Here is a 19,971-nt window from a genome sequence, read left to right as displayed (position 1 = left end):
GTAACAAAAATAAATTAGGCTCACATTTGAATTTTTTGATATATGTAAAAAGGTCGTTTTAGGATATTTCTCAATCGACGACAAAAAAAAAAGAGGATATTTCTCAATATAAGCTCTCACGTGCCGACTCATTAGAATTCTTTGATTTTCAAAATCAAAGTGGCACTGCATATAACAACTCATCATCATCATCAACCATTACATGATCTGTTTGAGGTCTAATTCTGCTGATTTCGATTCTCACACACATTAATAATATAACAAGTGTCGAAAACCGAACTTTCAAACCATGTCGGAAGCATCATCATCAATCCCATCTTGTTCTTGCCATCCTGAATGAGCTCTGAATTTACAGACAGGACATGTTCCTTGCTGTCTAAGCCATGGGTCGATACAGACTGCATGAAACTGAGAAATTGAACATATGCATGAGTCGTGAGAGACTATAAAATGCATAAGAGGATTTTGTTTTGTTTTAGATAAGAGTAAATATGAATACCTGATGCAAGCAAGGTAAAGTGCGAACAACTTCCCCTACGGTAACTTGTTCTAGGCAAACACTACAAGTGAGCTCGTCGTCTGTTCCTTTCTTACTTCCATTGCCAGCATCTTGCTTCTTCTGCTTTGAACAAGAGGAAAACACCATGAAAAATAAGAGATTGTATTAGCCACTTAACAAGAAGTTTTTATCTGAGTATTGACCAACTCTAATGTAAAATTTGTACGTCAGGTATTGTTGGGGAAATTAAAAATATGTAATACCTCTGCTGAGGATGAGGTTGATGCCTGCTTTGCCAAAGAGCCACCACTATTAACAAAAGCAACACAAGCCGAAAACCATGAATATCAGATTCATTCACAATAATCAGGTAAATATGATCCAATATAAAAAAAACCATTAAGGCCTTGAGCTAACTAGAACGGAGGAAGTTGGCAAAAAACGAGGGTTAATTAAGAGATCGATTGTAGAATTATTGGCCTAAATGATTAATCAGTGAAGCGATGGGAAAACCAAAACCCATGAATGTAACGATTCTATTGATAACAAAGCTTTAGTAACTTAATAGACAGGATACTGGAATAAACCAATATCCATTTTATTCATCTTCATTCCCCCCCCCCCTATTTATTTACAGTAAAGTAAACAGTAAAAAATAAGCACAAAGTTATCATTTTCTAAACTATAAAATTGTGACCCTTACCACGCTCCCTTCCCATGTTCAGGAAGTACTATAAGAGTTCCTGCTATGCCACAGCATCCTAACTTAACTATTTTTCTTATTTCTCAAAATTCCAACTTTTGAGAACTTATAAAAGAGAGACAAGGGATACAAAATTTACTTACTTTTCAGGATCCAACACCTTATACTTATGTACTGGGAGTGCATTTATCTCTTCCTCGTTCATAGAATTTGTGGGAACATTATCGGAATCAAGTGCCCTTAATGTTTCATAATCTGCAAGAGAACAACTTTTCCCTCAGAGTTCAAAAATAAAGAGCAGACTAGCAAACCGGAAGAAGAAAAAACGAAATAGGGATGATAATGGCATATCAAATCCTAAACTTTAATAATAAATTGTATTTTAACTGACCTAAGTCATCAAACTCTCGATCAAGAAGAGCCAGTTGGAGCCTAAGTCCTTGAAGACGCCCTCTCGTTGCAAGAGCAATGGAAGGAGGCACATGCAACCTGAGCTCAGTATGGCTGAAGAGGTCACTAGCTGCGGCAGCATGAGCCTGAGCCTGAGCTTGAAGTTGTTGGCAAGTCGCATACATCCTAAGGGTCGTTGCCATCAAAAACACCCCAAGCACAAGCCAGAGCTACAAATTCGTGAAACATCAAACTCATACCCAAAACATGACAAACTAAGAAAGAAAAAAACGGCTTCTAGTGTATATGACATACCAGGAAATTAGGAGGCATCTGATGCGAGTTGAGAATCATAAACAGCAAAAGAACTGCAATACACAAAACAAAAGATTAATTCATCAAAACTGCAGCCAAAACAAAAAAAAAAGATGATTGCAGAAAGAACTAAAAGGGGATGTTAAATTACCGGTAACCAGAAAAGCGAGGGAATTAGAATTCACTGGTCGAGCTCCATGAACACGCTGCAGTGTTTGGCGATACCAAAAGACATTTTCCATTAGTATAACTCTTAGCAAGAAAAATCATTGTAATGCAAAGTTAATGTTCCTGCATTAGAGAATTTCTCAAGAGGAAGCATACCATAGCTCGTCTCTCGGGCATAAATCCTGAGAATCCGCTTTCTAAATCTCCTCTACTTCCCCGGAAAACAAAACTCATCTTTTACCAAATGCAAAAGAGCCTGCAAAAAAAAAAAATTTGTGCTCTTACAATTGTTATATTGGCCATGCAATACAAAGGCAGACACCAAATTGTCAGTGAATCTATTCAGTTCCATCAAATCAATTCAAAAACCCTAACTAAATGCGAATTCGAGAAACATGTCGATCACAGCAACAGAGGAGAGGAATTAAGATTTATGATATCACGAATCTTTCAAAAAAATGTCCAAGGAACTAAAAATGGGCGTAAAACGAGAGAGTTCTTCGATCAAATAATCGACGGAAACGAATGGAACGAGAGATCGGAGGAGAATATCACCTGGAGGTGGAGAATCTACAGGATCGGTTTTACTCTGGTGATGAAAGATTGAAAGGTAACATCCGCGAGCGAAGATGGAGTGACAAAATCGCCGTTGGACCGAGTCGACTCGGGACGAGTTATCGCTCGCTTTTTTTTTTTCCGCGGAAAGCCAAACGCTTTCCTTGGGGGATTTTTGTCCGAATCCCGACCCTGACGATCTTAGTTTTTGTCTTCATCCACCATATATGTTTCAACTTTCAAGTGATGAACTACCTTAAACGTCGCCGTTTTACGTCGCCACTTGTCTGTTTTTTCATTCTTTTATGTAAATTGGTTCCTACCTTTTTCAACTCGTGTCATGTCACCTATGATATATTCATTTATAAATTTACAAATTTAGGTGAAATTTGTATATAAGAAAGATTCGATTGAGGAGACAAAAAGAACTTCCATTAGTGATCAGTCACCAAGTAAAAAATCAATAGAATTGAAGAGAAAAATTCCGAATAAACCTGTTTTTGAATTTAATCTTTAAAATAGTATTGTTACAGACTTGCATTGTCTAATTTGTTAGGGGGTAAATGATTGAATATTCATTGGTAAAATTTGCTACAAATTTTGTTGGTTACCCTCAGAAATTTTATTATTACACAACAATGTATATGGATAATAGTCAAGACTCAAGTTTTTGCTTTTGAGTCATACGGACCAAGTAATAATCAACCACAATATTGTTCTGAGCTTTTTTTTTGTAGTTGATTAACAATTAACTCATAACAATAATATTATATGAAATAACATTATTTTAAACAGTGTGTCCATATAGACCAGACGATCCAAGAAGTTGACTCGCTTGACTACATTTGACGTCATTAGCAAATCCAACTTTTCTCTGTGCGAGATCGTACTCCATCCACACGTTTTGCTGATGATGATTCCCAATTATAAACATTTCGATGCCCTCGAGTTCCGAGTTACCGAATGTGAAGCAATACTTCTGCTCGGGTCCTGACCCGGGTACCGGGTACAACAGCTTTTGACCCGACACGGTTAGCTCTGCGCCTGCGAACATCAGACTCACCGTAGGCAGTTTCGAAAAATCAGGTTTAGTTGACCCGACCCGGAAACAGAGATCCAATGCGGTTTGGTAAACGAAACTCGGGTCAACAGTGAGAATAGATTTGGTTTGTTGGGTAAACTCGGTTTTCAGGATGTTGTAAACCGGAGCTAGCAGGAACGTGAACTGTGTACCGGAATCAAAGATTGTCTGACCCGCTCCGGAATGATCCGGAACAAAGTTGGAGTTAGGAATGGGTAGCAATTTAGACCCGACCCGAATTCCTTGGAATTGGACCGTGTACGCGAACCGGTCCCAATAAGGTAACCGATCCATTTTGGTTACCAAAGGCGTGTATTTGAGAGGTGGAAGCGATGGGTAACTCGCGTCACCGAGAACCAAAACACCGGTAGAGTCAGAACCGGAGATACAATAAGAGAATTTAGATAAACCCATCTGGTTAACAAACGATAACCGACCCCGGTTCATTCCCATTAACCCGGTGGTTTTACCATCTTCCTCTGGTGTTGTGCTGGAACTCAGGTCCATGCACCCGAATGACGTGGCGGGTCTGGTCAACGACCCGATTCGAAACGTCTCTTGAGCGAGGTTCCCATCCATGGAGGAACCATCAACGTAGGAGACAGCCACGTGGCAGAGATTAGACTTGTGGTCACACGTGGCAGGATTGGTTAAGTCTTGGGTTTGGGTGGTGCAAACGGGTGATGAACATGGTAGAGAAGTGTAAGAAGAGGATTTTGCGTGGTTGAAAATGGAGGTGTGGGCTGAGAATCGTTTGCAATGGAGCCACGAGAGCTCGCTTCCGGTGTCGAGAACCATGGTGATGGTCTGTGGAGGAGAACCGGCGGTTAGAGAGGCGGTGAGTGTGACACCGTGAGTGAAAAGGATCTTGAAGGATGGAGAAGAACGACGTCGTTGCAGGAGTATTGTTGAAGAAGAGTTATGGATGTTTTGGGTTGTGAGAGGGAGGATGAGTAGTGTTTGGTTTGTTGGGAAGATTCTTGAGATGGCGAGAGGGGAAATTATTAGAAGCCAAAATGTGATTTGGAGATGAATCGATGATGAAGACATCTTTGTTTATTGTTTATCTCTTCAAATCCTAATTGTTATCAGTTCATGCATCCTTATATATATATATGTGTGTTTAAGTGAATTTCTTGCAATTAAGGAAATGAAATGACGAGGGTGGAAATGCATTAAAAACGGGTGAGGAAAATAAAACCAATAACTAAATCTTGGTAACGCTTAGAATCAAGGAACCAGATACGTGAAGGAAACCAGAAAAAGATTGTTTGAATTTTAGTTAATAGATTACCAATCAAAGTTTGCAAAGAAGAAGTTAGTCTAAGAAATCAATTAATATATACACATTGCCAAGACGTTGAGTTTGTCATTAAATTTAGTCAAGGTACCAACCTAGGTATTAAATTCTGGCATTCCGTTAAGGTATATGAGGTCAAAGTTTAGTTTATTTTAAGAGTTAAGCTTTTAGTTATAATTCAGATTGACAAAGATCTATCGTTTTGAAACAAAAGAATATTTGGTTATATGATAATGTTGTATATAGGAATATTGTTGGGGATAAATTTTATATAAATAGTTTTTAAATTGTATCTAAGACATCAGTCAAACGAAAACTCGCCTTCCATATCAAACTAAGCGAACTAGGAGCTTGAGATGGAATGAGCAAACTAAACAAAATTTGCTAATCACTGTACTAATTTATATTAGCTTATTATATTTATAATGCGGGGTTTAATATTGCTGAGGATAACATGATGTTCTTCATAAGCAAATACCTAATGTTCGACACAGGATGGACTCGACCAACACAAAACCTTGAGCAACAACTTGAACGGGTTTAACTGAAAACAATCATAATAATTAATGAAAATACTACACATTTGAGCATACATCTTACATTTTTCACTGTGAAGTGAATTTACTTAAACTGTAACCATAATACGGTTTTAAAGAACCTGAATCAAAATCCGTCATCTCCCATCAGTTTTAGTTTTACCGGCGAATGAGAATATCGACGATGTAGTAGTACTCTCGTTTGGTCCACTATAAAACGTAGCTGAATCCACAAAATCCTCAAACTCGCCAGCATTACCACTTCCATCATCAAGACACATACTATCATTTACGTCTAAGAAATCCGGCGCAGGAACAACTTCCGGCGACGGAAACTGCTTTTCAAGATACATAACCACTTGTCTCATTGAAGGTCGAACCTCCGGCGAATTGTTCGAACAGAGAAGCCCTAATTTGATAACCATAACAACTTCCTCTTCATCAAACTCACCGTTCAGTCTCCTGTCCACAACATCTCTAATGTCTCCGCTTTGCCACCTTGACCAAACCCAATCAACCATTACAAGCTCTTCAGGTAATGCATTTGTCTCGATCGGTCTTCTTCCGCAAGCTACTTCCAACAAAAGCGCCCCAAACGCGTAAACATCTGTGCTTGTTGTCAACTTTCCGGATTTAGTAAGTTCTGGTGCTAAGTAACCAAATGTACCAACTACTCTTGTAGCTCCAGGGTTTGATCCGTGCTCATATAACTTAGCAAGACCGAAATCTCCTACCCGCCCGTTCATTTCACCGTCTAACAAAACGTTTGCTGCTTTAATATCACGGTGAATAACGGTTTGTTCCCATCCTTCGTGTAGGTAGAGTAACCCTGAAGCAACCCCTTTAATGATGTTGAATCTTTGCTTCCAAGTCAAGATAACTTTAGGTTTTTCGTCGAACAAGTACATGTCTAAGCTTCCATTAGGCATGAAATCATAGACCAGAAGCAAATCCTCTCGTCTTCGACACCAACCGAGCAACTGAACAAGATTCCTATGCCGGAGATGACCAATGCTCGAGACCTCAGACATGAATTCTCGTACACCTTGTCTTGACTCGTGAGAGATTCTCTTGACGGCTACAAACTCGTCTGAATCCGGAAGCTTTCCTTTGTATACTTTCCCAAATCCTCCAGACCCTAGAAGCTCCTTGTCTCCGAAACCATTCGTAGCTTTCTTCAGTTCTTGATAAGAGAATCTATGTGGACCAAAATCTAGCTCCCATTCTTCAACTCTGTCTTCATCTTTCGCCTTTTTTAAACCAAACATCACTGCAACGACAATAACTGCGATGATCAAAAGGGAACACGATAGAGATACTCCGAGGATCAAACCAAGGCTCTTATTCTTCTTCTTGATTGAACGTGGGATCCGAGGGAGAGATGGCAAAGACAGAGACAAAGCTTCTCCACTCATGTTAAAGTTCCAACCTAAGATGTAATGAGAACTAGCTAGCAAACCGGTCGAAGCAGAGAATCCAACATACATCTCATCTCCAAAAACAGAGGACAGGTCTACGTCGTAAGAGAGAAGAGACAACTTTGGTTTCTCGGAGAATGGAGAAAGCTTAACATCTAACCTTTTCTTGTATGAATCATAATCAACCCAAGCTTGAATCACTCTACCACTGTCGAGGAAAAGCTCCTTTCTTGTTGAGTTTGCGAGAAAATAGCCAGCAGGAGTCGAAGCACTCGATTCCATGCTGTTTATATTGATACCAACATGGTTATCATTGATGTCCTCAAACTCCAAATCTTTGACAGTATCGAACTCCACAGCGAAGAAGTGGCTCGAGAAGTTTACTCGGCTCGAGTTCAAAAGGCCCATGTACTGGCTAGGAAGAGAACCTGCGAGATCTGGCGTTGGCGTGATGGCGAAGGCAAGTCCGTGGCCTCCAAGCGTCACGTACTCTGGAACCATGGCGATTACAAAAGAGGTGGAGAAAGACAGACAACGGTTTTGACCGGTTTGTTTGCACCGGATTGGTAAGGAGTAGAAGGCGTGACCGAACACGCGACTTGTGTCTGTAGTGAGCCTGATGGCTCCTGTGTCGGCGATCTCTGCACCTCCGGACATGATTAGATTTAGAGAGGCTTTCTTGAACCCAACGAAGGAGAAGTCATGAGTTAGAGATGAAACCAAGTTTGTGAAGAAGATGAGTAGTAGCCATATGTAGACAAAGGTCTCCATCAACAATGTTTTTTTTTGTTTGAAAGGTTTAGATTCTCTGTAAGTTGTTTCCTTGGGAGATAAGTAAACAAGATAATGAGTTGTTATGGTTATTAGTTCTAACATACGATCTATTAGGAAGAGGTAAGAAGATGGTGAATATTATGATAGCATGTGATGCTGAGAATGATGTTGGTGATACAGGAACATGTGATTATTTCTAGATAGATTACAGTATCACATATTCAATTTTTAAACAGCAAACTGAACTTGCTTTAAATACGATTATACGAGGTTAATTAGTACTATTTGATACTATATCGATGTTGGTAATATCAGTCGAGATCGTCGGTATTGACTAGTTTAATCGTTGAGCAAGTACGTATGTATTTTGTAATCTACGATTCACGACTTTGGACTTGTGAATTTTATTTCTTATGCATACATATATGGCATCAACAAATTTTTATTTTTTTGGTCGAAACAATTAGTTTCCGAATATGTGGGAATATGTAAACTAAGTCCAAGTGTCGGAGTTTTTCCATATATTTGTTTTTTAATAACCAGGGTATATTGTTAATCCAAATAATTCGGATGTTTATAAAAAGTTGGATATTCTTGCTATTTAAGATGTCCATAATCAGTGCCGTGCTTAGCTTTATGGAGGTTAAGGCAAATCATAAAATGTGTTTTTTTTATATATTTAAATATGTATTTCTATTTATAGTTTATTTTATGTTAATATTATTATAATTTCTTAAAACAAAATGAAATTTTAAACATCAAAATACCTTTATTGTTGTTGTAGGTCTCAAACATTTATATATAACTATATAATGTTCTTCTACTATATATAACAAACAAAATCATGTATTTTACATATTTGGTTAACGTTATAAGAAAATGTGACCTTTAAAACTAGAACAAATTTTGGTGGCCTAAAGCAAATGCCTTTTTTGAATACAAGGCACGGCTCTGTCCATAATGACCAAGAAAGAATTTCAATAATTTTTGTAGATACATGAAATTTGATCTTTAATCTTGATTCATCTGATCTCACCGTTCGTGCTACTGAGGCACACACACTTCGTTGAAAACTTCTAACGCTATTAAAATGACACTAGTCTAGATAAAGAACAGTTTTTTATTTTCTTATGGAGACAACAATATTACTAACATTGGTAATTGATCGGCTCTGTTTTACTAGAGGATATCGGGGGTCGATGTTTCATGATTTAATAACTACTACTACTTTAAGGTTTAAATGATATTTTTTACCACTAACCACAATTTTATTAATTAAGTCGGAGTAAATATATAACTGAAAACAACTAAAAATCACAATCAACACTTAGTCCCTTTTTTTTAATAACAGTATCTATGTGAGAAATATATATTCTTAGAGAAACAAAGGCAAATGCAACAAAACAAAAAAGTACTATCAATACACGAATTTGTCGGGTAACTCCAAAGTATACACCTTTAGCAGAAAAAAAAAAAAAAAAAAACCCGCCGAAGTATACAGCCAGGACAGCCTGGACAGTTCTTCGGTAACGTGGTTTCAAGTTTCGGCACCAGTGACGATGTCTTGGGCAAAGGCACTAAACTAATACCAACAAAATAACTTTATATAGTTTCACCATTCGATAAATTTCGTAGAAAAACTAAATATGCTAAAGTATTATGACACGAGTTTTCATATATAATGAATTGTGTAAACGTTCCGCTTGACATTGAAAATTTTGAAATGCATGCACTTTGATTATATATATGAAATACGAAAATAGTCTTGGATATGAAACAAAAAGTCAATAAATCAAATTATAAAGCTATTGAAAGAAGAATGGGATAAGTCTAAGTTCAGGTGAGACTAACGGCTAATAAGTTAAAGTCGTTCAAAACAAAAGAAATGGTTGTTGAAAAAGAGAGCGTTTAAAAGTTAAAATAGCTAAAGAAAATAGAAAATGATATTGATTATAGTGATTACTAAAATGGTTAGATAAATAGTGGGATGATGGAATAACGGAATAATAAAATAACAAAGGTATAGGAACAGAATAAAATCAATGATTAATAATCATGAAATGCCTATTGATAGCTTTGATATCCTCATTATATTTCAAGAGTGCATCATGCCATCATCTATACATAGCAAATCATTTGAAAAACGTGAGTCTTAATTCATTTGGTTACAGGTAAGAAAATAGCAGAATCAAGCTTTTGAAAAGAGAAGCGTAAATAAATAGTTGTTTGGAAAAGGAATATTGATGACGGAGGATTGTTTCGGTCTAGATTGGCTCAGTTATTTTGGAACTGAAGCCGAACAAATAAACCCCAATTAACAATATTTTTTCTAACCAAACCAAAACAAACAAAACAGTTGGTTCCTCTTCTTTACATGTTTCTTTAAATTCGAAAAATAAAAACTGGGCCAAATGAACTAGATATCCACTCCTTTTAGCACCTTAAGAGCAGTGTGTTTTCCTTTAAACGAAAATTTAGAAACATTGAACCTTAATCTTTTTAAAGTGCGTGCTACCAGAGAACTTTAAACTAATATGTGCTAATGTGAGATGATAGATTCGATCCGGTCGGTATCTCTGGCTCACCCTTTAGAATAGCGAGTTTTCACATTTGCATGTTAATATATTATGCTTTTTATACACCAACAAAATATTTCAAAATGAACTTGCAATCGCAAAACACAAATAAACAATTAATATATTATAAACCTTGGCAACAATTTTCCCACAAAAATTACGTAGATGGCTAAATCGTTAACCCACAGAAATAAAAATAAATCATCCCAAGGAGTTAAAAAACGTTATCATTTTGTACTCAACCGTTGAAATACAAAAATACGGAGTTAAGTTATGATGGGACCAAATCGTCCGTACTTCTATTTTGATTTGCTTGTATTGCAAGTGTAACACAAAAGGAGGAATTTGTAAGACCAAAGACTGTGGAAAATATCCAAAAAAGTACCATATTTAAGGAAACCATAACAACACCCTTTTTTGGCAATAAAACGTTGGGACCAAAACCAAAAACCAATGAAATCACCTTTTTTGAAGTTCCTCAGCTACCAAACAACTCTCACTAGAAGAGTTAACAATAAACACTTGTATGTGAGAACATATCACTATTAAGCACATAAGACCTCACTAACCCTAATCGCCGCGGAGCTAGAATCCTATTCTGTATGCTCTTATGTCGATAGAATTAAAGATTCAAAATGTAGCAAATGCAAACTCCTTAAATCGCTACATATAACCATGGTTATCTACTTGCAAGTAAGCCATGCCCTTGATAACTAGTATTTACCACATCACAAGCTCGAGAAGAATAAAGTAATAGAGCGAATACCTGAACCAAACTAACCGGCCTCAACAAGTAAGAGTTTGAAGTGCAAAAATCTAAGAAATGAACTAAACAATGCTTTAAACAATTAAGATGCCTTGAGAAACAAAGAAAGCTCAATGAGAATCACACTTACCAACATTAAGAAAGGAACGAGTCATAAATGCTTTCAATGTAAGAAGCCACACACCATTTCTCTTCAAGACATTGCTCCAGTTTTTTCCACTTCTTAAAGAAAGAAGAAGAACATCAAAACTCAAAAAGGCAATTCTACAATCAGTTTGTCTTCATCAAAAGCTATCCGCGATCAAAATAATCAGTCAGAAAAACCAGTAATCACCGCCACAAAACAAACAAACAAACAAACACTAGCTAAATGTCACAAGATTAATCCGCACAAAAAAAAAGAAGAAAACTTTGAGAGAGCTTAACAAACAAAAGCCTAACCATCCTAAATGATTTCAACAGATGGGAAAATGTAAATCATTCCTGCTAAAAGAAACCCTTGCAAACCACCCGCCTATCTAATTTATCAATACGAAGGAGGAGCACGAGGCGGAGGAGCACCCCAAAACACATCATGTTGAGCCATTTGATGACCATTTGGCATAAAATTAGGAGGCATATTATACATCTGCTGCTGCTGCTGCATAGACCCTTCATTCCGATCATTCCCACTCTCATTATCATCATTTTCCTTCTCCTTCTTAGCTTCTTCCTGTTGCGGTTGTAGCTGCTCTTGTTGTTGCTCATCTTCAATCGGTAACCTCTCGTAAGTAGCATTGCAAAACGTAGCAGCAATCACAATAACCGGTCCAGATGCAATAAGCGGTCCCGCGACTCCACCTCCCACGACTTGACCTTGAGCTCCAGCCAAGTAAATGGTTAAACCAGCAGCTGCAGCAGGAGAACCAGAGGTTGGAAGAAACGCACCACACATAGACAAGATCTCAAACTGACCACGTAAGCTCACAACTCCTCCAGAGGCAGCAGGCTGACGCAGAGTGACATTAGTGACCAAACCGTTACCGCTCAGAACCGAAACGCCTCTGCCGCGTCTACGAGCAAAGGCGTTTAAGCTTTCCGCCACGTCAGCTCCGGTTGCGATCTCGAGGACATGGCTTTGCAGCGAGTTGGGGCTTTCTTTGGTGACAACCACCGGATTCTTTGGTTTGTTCTTGGAACCAGGAGGTCTTCCTCTTGGACGTCGACCCGTAGACCCGGATCCGGAACCGGGTTCGACGGCGGGTAGCTCGTCACGGCTGTTCTGTTCTTCTTGGCTGTTCTGAGTCTGAGTAATAGGGCTTCCACTGTTGTTGGTGAAGTCATGGTCCAATCTTGGATCCGACCGGGTCATAGTCGGGTTGTTGTTTCTGTGATGCAAAGACGGAGCTGATGACGTCACTGGACTCTCAACTCCTCCGATCGCAGCATTCCCTACCCACCAAGGATTCGCCATTGATTTTACTTTTTTCTTTTTTTTTTTTGTGCTCTCTAGTGAAAATAAAGTAAAAATGAAACCTTTTTTTTCTTTTTTGTTGTTGCGGCTCTCCGACAAGAAACTATTACAAGGGTGAAGAGAGAATCCGAAAACCTTATCCTAAACTTTAGATTGCATCTTTTGTAACCAAATCCAAACCAACATGTTGCATGAAGCAGACACAGAAGACATGGGACATCATTTTGTTCTCTATATCATATACCTGAAGAAGAAAAAAAAAGGACAAAAGAAAAGAATCAGATCTAGAACAAGAAGAAAACCCGAAAGAAAAAAAACCCAAAAAGCTATCAGCAAATATCAAAAAACTCAGAAACCCCAACCAGAAAAAATCTTAACTTTATTTTCCAATCGAATAAAAAAATCCAAACTTTATGTGATTTTGAATAAAAGGAAGTCCCTTTTTCTGTTTTTGTTTTCTTCTCTAGTAGCTAATGAGAAAAAAAGGTTAAATTAAAGGAGAAGAGAGGAGAAAAATATTCCGTACCCAAAGAGAGAGGGAGAGAGTCCAAGGGTTGTTTCAGGGAAAGATTTGTACTTTGAAAGTCGTATAAATCTCTTACCGTCTCTTTCTATTTCGTACTTTGGCGTGTGCGTACGTTAAAAGGACCGAAGATAAAGAGGCGTACGATAAGGGGAGTGAGAGGTGGTGGATGATGATTCTTGGTGATTTGATCTTTCGTGATTACGCTCTCTGAGGCGGTTCTCTCTCTTACTCTCTCTCTATCTCTCGACCAGAGCCGTCCTTTTGGACCATTGAACTTTTAGGTGTTCGTGCAAAAGTTTGAGCGAGCTTCTCTAGACACGCCTTGTCTCTTCTTCTCTCTATCTCCTCACCACTAGGCCCTGGATTGCTTTTCTTTTGTGGACCCATTCCTCATATTACTAAGTTACCCCTGACCTCAATTGTCAATTTTCATATCCATATTTGGTAATAAGTTTTCTGGTTTGATTGTGGAAAAAATCAGGCTAGAAAACGAGAAGAAAAAAGTTGACTTGAGCTTGAATTATCGTATATCTTTACGACTTTTTAAAAAAAAATTGTTTATTCACATTTTCGTTTCCCATCTAAGTATCTAACAGGTAGGCAAACACACTTTGATATTAGTTCTGTTACAAAAATTACTGAAAACAGAAATATCGCTAAACTATTTCCTTTTTAAAAGTTTGATCATCAGTTTAGAAGTTAGAAGTTTAGAACTAAGTTTCCGTCAGGTCTATTTTATACGTTTCAAATAGATATCTATATGTAATATACATAATAATAAGAACCGTCTTTAGGTACCGTATGTGCGAAAATTGCATTTGCAACAACTTTAATATATTAACAAAAAAGGCTAGTGTGTTCAAGGACTATAAATATATCTAAAAACAAATTTTACATATGATTAAGATCCTTATCACATATATTGCATAGTTTCTTAGTACTTTGGATAACATTTGAAAAATTGGTACAGTCTGTATCTATTATATCATTATGTAATTTCATGTAATAAATTTCGTACTAAAGCAGACTAGGAAAATCTATATTACGTTTGATATTAATTACTATGAATATTTGAAGTTTTCTGTTATAATGTAATCGCTTTATTTACGAGTTCAGTTGGTAGATGCTTTGTTGACAAAAATAAATACAGTTGGTGCCTGGTGGAAGGATCCTTGAATGTTTGCAGAATTTTACCAAGAAAAAAAAGATTATTGTTTAGTTTGTTCAAAAAACCAATTTGTTAATATGAAAGACTATTACAAAGTTTAAATGTGAAATGAGAGTATAAATAGATCGTAAGATCTAAGTAAGGTCTGATAGTTATTGGTATTTAAAACTTATATAGGTAAGTACAGTTTGGATAGAATGCAAGAGTGGGGGTGTATCATTTGACTATCTCTAATAAATGCAAAAAGGACAAAAACCATTTACCAGAAGAACAAAAAATTGTAATGGTAAAGGATTTAGAAACATTGAATTTGAGGAAGGATGACGACGACATGTTTAAAATTCATATACTCCATTCCGAAAATTCATTTCCCGCTTGAGAAATTGGAATTTTAATTCCTCGAATATTTGGTCTGACCATACATACGACCATATCCAATAATAATAGTAATAAATTAGGTCTGATGTCAACAAAACTATATAATAGTAATACCAAAATTAATGAATTTGGTCTCACTTCTTTATGAAGTGAATCAAAAGAAGGCCACCACCGGCCCCAATGGCCACTAGGATGGAACGTTACATTATATCATATATTAAATTAATACCTACCTCTCTATACGTCTATCATTTATGTAGTATTTTCTTTGTCACCGTTCGAACGCAACTTAGTGCAGATAAAAATGTCATTCTATCATTCTATGTATGGTTATTACTGAGATCTCGGAGAGATCAAGTTAAAGAAAGTTAATATTTGTGTATATTCTCTATTAACTAAATAGGTAAATTTCCATTATCAAATATGTAAAGAACTTGTTAGTCAAGTTATATCTTTGTATAAATAAGTCTATTGACTAATCAATAAATTTGAGAGAAACTGTTTATATTTCTAAAGTTTCCTCCAAACTTGTCATGGTATCAGAGACATAACCAAATTATACAAATTTTTGGTTTTGTTCGATCCTTGAACTGCTTCATATCATCTACAATTTCTTATTTACAATCACTTAAAAAATATATATATATTTAACCTTGTCTTCTATCTTATTCAATAACTTATTCTAGTTATTCAACAACTTCTTCTACTTCTATTTTATTATTCTATTTTCTTCATTCTTTCTTCTTTTAATTATTGAGTTGATTTAAAAAAAAACTTTAAAATGTTTAGGTGATTATGGCGACTATGAGCATGAACCTAATGGGTTTGTTCATATTTCATTCTCTTATTTTTATTTCAGGTCTTCATGTGGTTATTCATCAACTATAAAATCAATGTGGCCAAGAAGATGATGGCTCCAACGGATATATACTGATCCGATGGTTTAGAATTATGTATATGACATTTTTTAACTTAAGACACAAGTTTCTTCATGGACAAGAAGTTCGAAGAGTGACCCAGGCTTGTGACTTTAGTTCGGATCAACTTGATAATTTCAAGTTATTTACTTCAGTGATCCAGCGATATATGGCGTTATAGATTTTAATGATTGTCCAATCTCATATGTGTTACCACATATAAGTTTGCGGGAGGGTATTACGGAGATCTCGGAGATATCAAGTTAAAGAAAGTTAATATTTGTGTATATTCTCTATTAACTAAATAGGTAGATTTCCATTATCAAATATGTAAAGAACTTGTTAGTCAAGTTATATCTTTATATAAATAAGTCTATTGACTAATCAATAAATTTGAGAGAAACTGTTTATATTTCTAAAGTTTCCTCTAAACTTGTCAATGGTAGAGTTTTACATTAGATGTTCTATCGTATCAATGTATAAAGTATTCAATATAGATTTGTTTACCAATAATCAATTCATGAACGGGATGTCTTTTCGTTAAAACTTGGATATATTATATTGACTTTTCATTTTGATATTATTTTATGTAGGTCAAACAAGAACTTGGATATATTCTTATACCATTTTTCCAATCACTTTGGAGGAATAAAAAATATATAATTAGGAGTTGATAAATAGGTTATGGGTACAAGTAAAGAAATGTGTTTTTCTTTTAACAAAGTCAAGCTAAAAAAAAAGAAGAGTATCCTAATAATGAATATCCTAAGCAGTAATATCGCTGTTCTTTCACATTGATGTTCCAAAAAAAAAAAAAAAGTTCTATTACATTAACGTATACAATGTATGTGGCCCGATTTGTTAAAAAAAAGGTACAACATCAATTTAGAAATTATAATCTCGAATGATTATGGTTGAAGCAAGGCAAAATCAAAGTTAAAAACACTAGTTGGAACTTGTACACATGATAGAAAACGATTTTCAAACCTTAGCATGTCAAGGGTGATACATATCGTTCAAATAAATCTTAATGATACAGTACTATTAAATCAAATTGATCGTAAATACAACTTTTCTGGCATAAATATACTACCCAACACTTTTTTTTTTGACAGAACACATTTTTCTGGCATAAATACACTACGCTACAATGTATATATTACTTATCGTTATGATGTCGCTTGTATCGCTTGAACTCCCGAAATTGTTATATATATATATATATATACATATATAACTAAATTTGTAAAATTTAGAATATATTTTCATGAGTTATTTTGGCTAAATTCAAATAGTCATTGACTCTTTGTAGTTTGCGCTTCATAACTATAAAAAAACATGGTATTAACAAAATGAGAAAATATTATTTTTAATCTTAATGGACAAGAGTGATTTTTGACCATTTTGGACGATTTTACCTTTTACAGATTATTTCTTTCTGTAACTAGTTATTTTTTCTGTCAACAGGTAGTTGATCATATGGAGTTTTATATTGGTTTATGGCATATATTCTAATTTCTAAGTGTTGTATAATCAGATTTTTTCCGTATTAGACTTTTTCTATATAGGTATTAACTATTGATTTCCAAAAAGAATGCGTTAAATTCTACCATGTTTGTTAAAATTTTTAATGGTACTATTTATTGAATATAAGAATACTGTGTTATATTATTTCATATGATGAGAATTACAAAGCTATATATAGAAGAGCTACAGAATCATAGAGAGAACTCATAGAGAATAATTGTATGGAGTAATCATAGGGATCTTGATAGATATTATCCTTACTACTATTTTCATGTTTTCTAATAACAACTCTAGAAATGATCATTTACCTAAATACATCTTTATTTCTTGCCATTCACCACCTTTTTTTTTTATGAAAGAATATAAGAGAATCTCCATTTACCAAATTCACTCAATCCATATGTACTCATAATCTTTATAAATATGTTTTTTCTTCCCCTCCCCAAACAATGAACAAAGAAGATAAAACCAATGGCGAAGACAAATTTGCTTCTAGCTACAACGTTACTTTTGAGCTTCATGGTTATTGCATCTTTCGCTCGGCCAAACCCGACTCTTTACTCACAGGTCAGAATTTTATGGTAGAATATAAAATATCTTATACTAGTATTTTATATCTGACATGGTCGAACATATCATATAAGTATTTTAGCTTTTGGGGTTTAATCATTGAACACAGGTGAGTCTTCATAACAATATATATAACTTAATGAAAGTAAAATAAAACAAATATGTGTACGTTCATTCCGCAGATTGGTTAAAATACTTCCTTTATTTCATTTTTTGTGTTTTTTTTATAAAGGGATTGGAAATGAAGGATAATTGTGAAACAGAGGAGTGTATGATAAGTGTGTTTGCTCAAATCGATTACGAACCTCCAAAAGACAACACGCCAAGTCATTCGGGAACTCAACCGCAGAGTCCGAAGTAAGAGAACATTGATTCTCATGAGGCCCAGCCAAATAATTGAAAATTCATTTTGCTTCTAATTTTGTAACAGATATGCGCCATTTGCTTCTAATTTTGTATCGTGATATGTGCCGTGTTATCGTAAATCCCACTTATTAAAGATCCTGATATTGATTTCTTAGACCTAGTAAAAATTCATATCTAGCAACAACTAATGTATAAACATATCACGGTTTCATAAGGTACAATATGATTTCAGTCCTAAGTTATTTCTTAAGAAACTTAAACGAAGAACTACTAAATCTTTGTTGTAACTTTGTTGTTCATAGAATGATATAGGCAAAATTAAGAGTGGTCCAAAAAGAGTATCAGCGCTAGTTAACTTGTAAACAAAGGTTTCTGAATCCATTGCATTGGTGGGTGTGGTGGACTATGTTCTGCTTCTTGGGCCTTGAGTTTGGTGGGGCCTTAGCCCAAAATAAATTGTCCGCTTATAATATGAAAATTTAAAAACTTGAAAAGATGAGGGAGAAATTAGGCTTAAACTAGTTACATTGAGGACAGTTGCACTAAATTTTTAAAAGAGTGTAGGGGAAGCGCTCGATCCAAATATGTGGTGAAATTAGTTTTTGATTTTTAATTGCTTCCATTACATACTGCTACAAGAAACTCCTAATTTACATATGTTTCTTTATTACTTAACATAATTCATCGTAGCATAGCACAAACTTGGTAGTTTAAACTTTTAAACCTTATGCAAGAGAGCTGATTTTGTCTCTCTTCAGTTTGGAGTTGATGACTTGTCTTGATAAAACTTTGGATTATGAGTTGAAATCCAAAGAAAAGCTCCCATAGCAAATTCTCGCTTGTGAGCCAAGTCACCATAAGTAGACAAACCGTAATCTGCTAAAATCCTGTCGAGTTTCCACTCTGGCATGTCTTGGTAATCTTCTCTAGAGTATCTCGGGTAGTGAAGAGGCATCTGAAACACACTTGCTTCGTCGTTCTTGCGATTCCCGACATCCATTAATATTTTTCTTTTTATGTGTTTGCTTCCGATGTGGCAATATGCATGTGTTACGTTTATGTTCTTCTAAGGATTGTAATATATATAAAGATGTTGGAAGCGATGGTTTGCACACTTAACGTGTGAGTTTTTTGTCACACGGATTGGTTTGCTTACCTTCTTCAATTTCCTTTGCTAAACGCATGAACATGTGGATAGACACGTTAGTGCACGTACGTACGGATAGTTTTCAAACAAAACTTGGATCGTAATACGTTTTCTAAACTGCTAAGAATATACAAATTGATATCAACGTCGATGCTATAATTATGGTTTAAGTATAGTTTTTTGGACTTTGACAAAAAAAAGGATGTTATTTGGGTGTCGTATAATATGATAAGTATATTTTTCTCGTTTAAGGTTTTGGGAAATTAGCAAAACTGAAAGAAAAAAACACAAACATAATATCGTTCAATATTGAAATCTTATATGTTCAACTCTTATCGTTCTGCTTGAGATATTTTTATGACATTTTCGATGAAATAACATAAAACACGCGCTTTTTAGTATAAAATTTCATAAAGAATTGGCTTCTAGGCAAAATGAGAACTTGAATAATAATATGTATTACTCTCTAAATGTGTTGAATTTAACATGGATAGTGTAACCTTATAGTGGGTTTATTATTAATTCTCTTCTTGCGAGATCTCTTGTACATACCATTAATCAGGTTTTCTCTCTTGAATAATAAAATCAGAGGTGGCAAAAATCAGTGTAAATTTATAATGTTCATATGTAATAACATTGTAAGGAAATTCCAAAAACAATAATATTTTGTATGTGTGTGTGTGAATATTACGTTTATTAATCTGATGGGTTTTACTCCTTCCCAAATACTTTGTTCTTCTCTTCAAAAAATTAGCAATTCTATCCACGTTACAAAAAGGAAACAAAATCGAAAAAAAATATAAGACAAATCAGTGACTGCTAGCTCAGGTTCTTGTAG

The 19,971-nt window shown here is 35.4% G+C and overlaps 5 protein-coding genes across 6 annotated transcripts; all 5 read right to left on the bottom strand.

Moving 5' to 3' along the window:
* Positions 1–118: 118 nt before the first annotated feature.
* LOC18020733 (E3 ubiquitin-protein ligase SDIR1) lies at positions 119–2,827 on the bottom strand. The gene is made up of 9 exons (XM_006403386.2): positions 2,631–2,827; positions 2,232–2,331; positions 2,059–2,113; positions 1,908–1,960; positions 1,594–1,822; positions 1,346–1,457; positions 763–808; positions 500–619; positions 119–408 (listed from the first exon to the last, which is right to left on the bottom strand). Exons 2-9 carry the CDS (start codon positions 2,307–2,309, stop codon positions 283–285), a joined length of 819 nt encoding a protein of 272 aa, XP_006403449.1. The 5' UTR covers positions 2,310–2,331; positions 2,631–2,827; the 3' UTR covers positions 119–282.
* A 413-nt stretch (positions 2,828–3,240) lies between these two features.
* LOC18020732 (aspartic proteinase PCS1) lies at positions 3,241–4,775 on the bottom strand. The gene has a single exon (XM_006403385.2). It carries the CDS (start codon positions 4,759–4,761, stop codon positions 3,418–3,420), a length of 1,344 nt encoding a protein of 447 aa, XP_006403448.1. The 5' UTR covers positions 4,762–4,775; the 3' UTR covers positions 3,241–3,417.
* Positions 4,776–5,684: 909 nt separating this feature from the next.
* Positions 5,685–7,736, bottom strand: LOC18020731 (L-type lectin-domain containing receptor kinase S.4). The gene has a single exon (XM_006403384.1). The coding sequence runs from the start codon at positions 7,734–7,736 to the stop codon at positions 5,685–5,687; it is 2,052 nt and encodes a 683-aa protein (XP_006403447.1).
* A 2,604-nt stretch (positions 7,737–10,340) lies between these two features.
* Positions 10,341–13,382, bottom strand: LOC18020730 (AT-hook motif nuclear-localized protein 15). Of its 2 annotated transcripts, XM_024157778.1 has the most exons (3): positions 13,061–13,382; positions 12,597–12,778; positions 10,341–12,512 (listed from the first exon to the last, which is right to left on the bottom strand). In XM_024157778.1, the coding sequence occupies exon 3, from the start codon at positions 12,430–12,432 to the stop codon at positions 11,608–11,610; it is 825 nt and encodes a 274-aa protein (XP_024013546.1). In that variant the 5' UTR covers positions 12,433–12,512; positions 12,597–12,778; positions 13,061–13,382; the 3' UTR covers positions 10,341–11,607. The 2 variants fall into 2 exon arrangements, with proteins under 2 accessions (XP_024013546.1, XP_006403446.1); XM_006403383.2 differs by lacking the exons at positions 12,597–12,778; positions 13,061–13,382 and having other exon boundaries at positions 10,341–10,675; positions 11,212–12,582.
* A 5,358-nt stretch (positions 13,383–18,740) lies between these two features.
* On the bottom strand, positions 18,741–18,986 carry LOC18020729. Its single transcript, XM_006403382.2, has one exon. The coding sequence runs from the start codon at positions 18,984–18,986 to the stop codon at positions 18,741–18,743; it is 246 nt and encodes an 81-aa protein (XP_006403445.1).
* Positions 18,987–19,971: the final 985 nt, after the last annotated feature.

The sequence above is a fragment of the Eutrema salsugineum genome, unplaced genomic scaffold (genome assembly GCF_000478725.1).
Source record: "Eutrema salsugineum unplaced genomic scaffold, Eutsalg1_0 scaffold_16, whole genome shotgun sequence".
Classification (NCBI taxonomy): domain Eukaryota; kingdom Viridiplantae; phylum Streptophyta; class Magnoliopsida; order Brassicales; family Brassicaceae; genus Eutrema; species Eutrema salsugineum.
The sequence above is the reverse complement of the archived record's forward strand: the minus strand, read 5'-3'. Positions and strand labels throughout refer to the sequence as shown.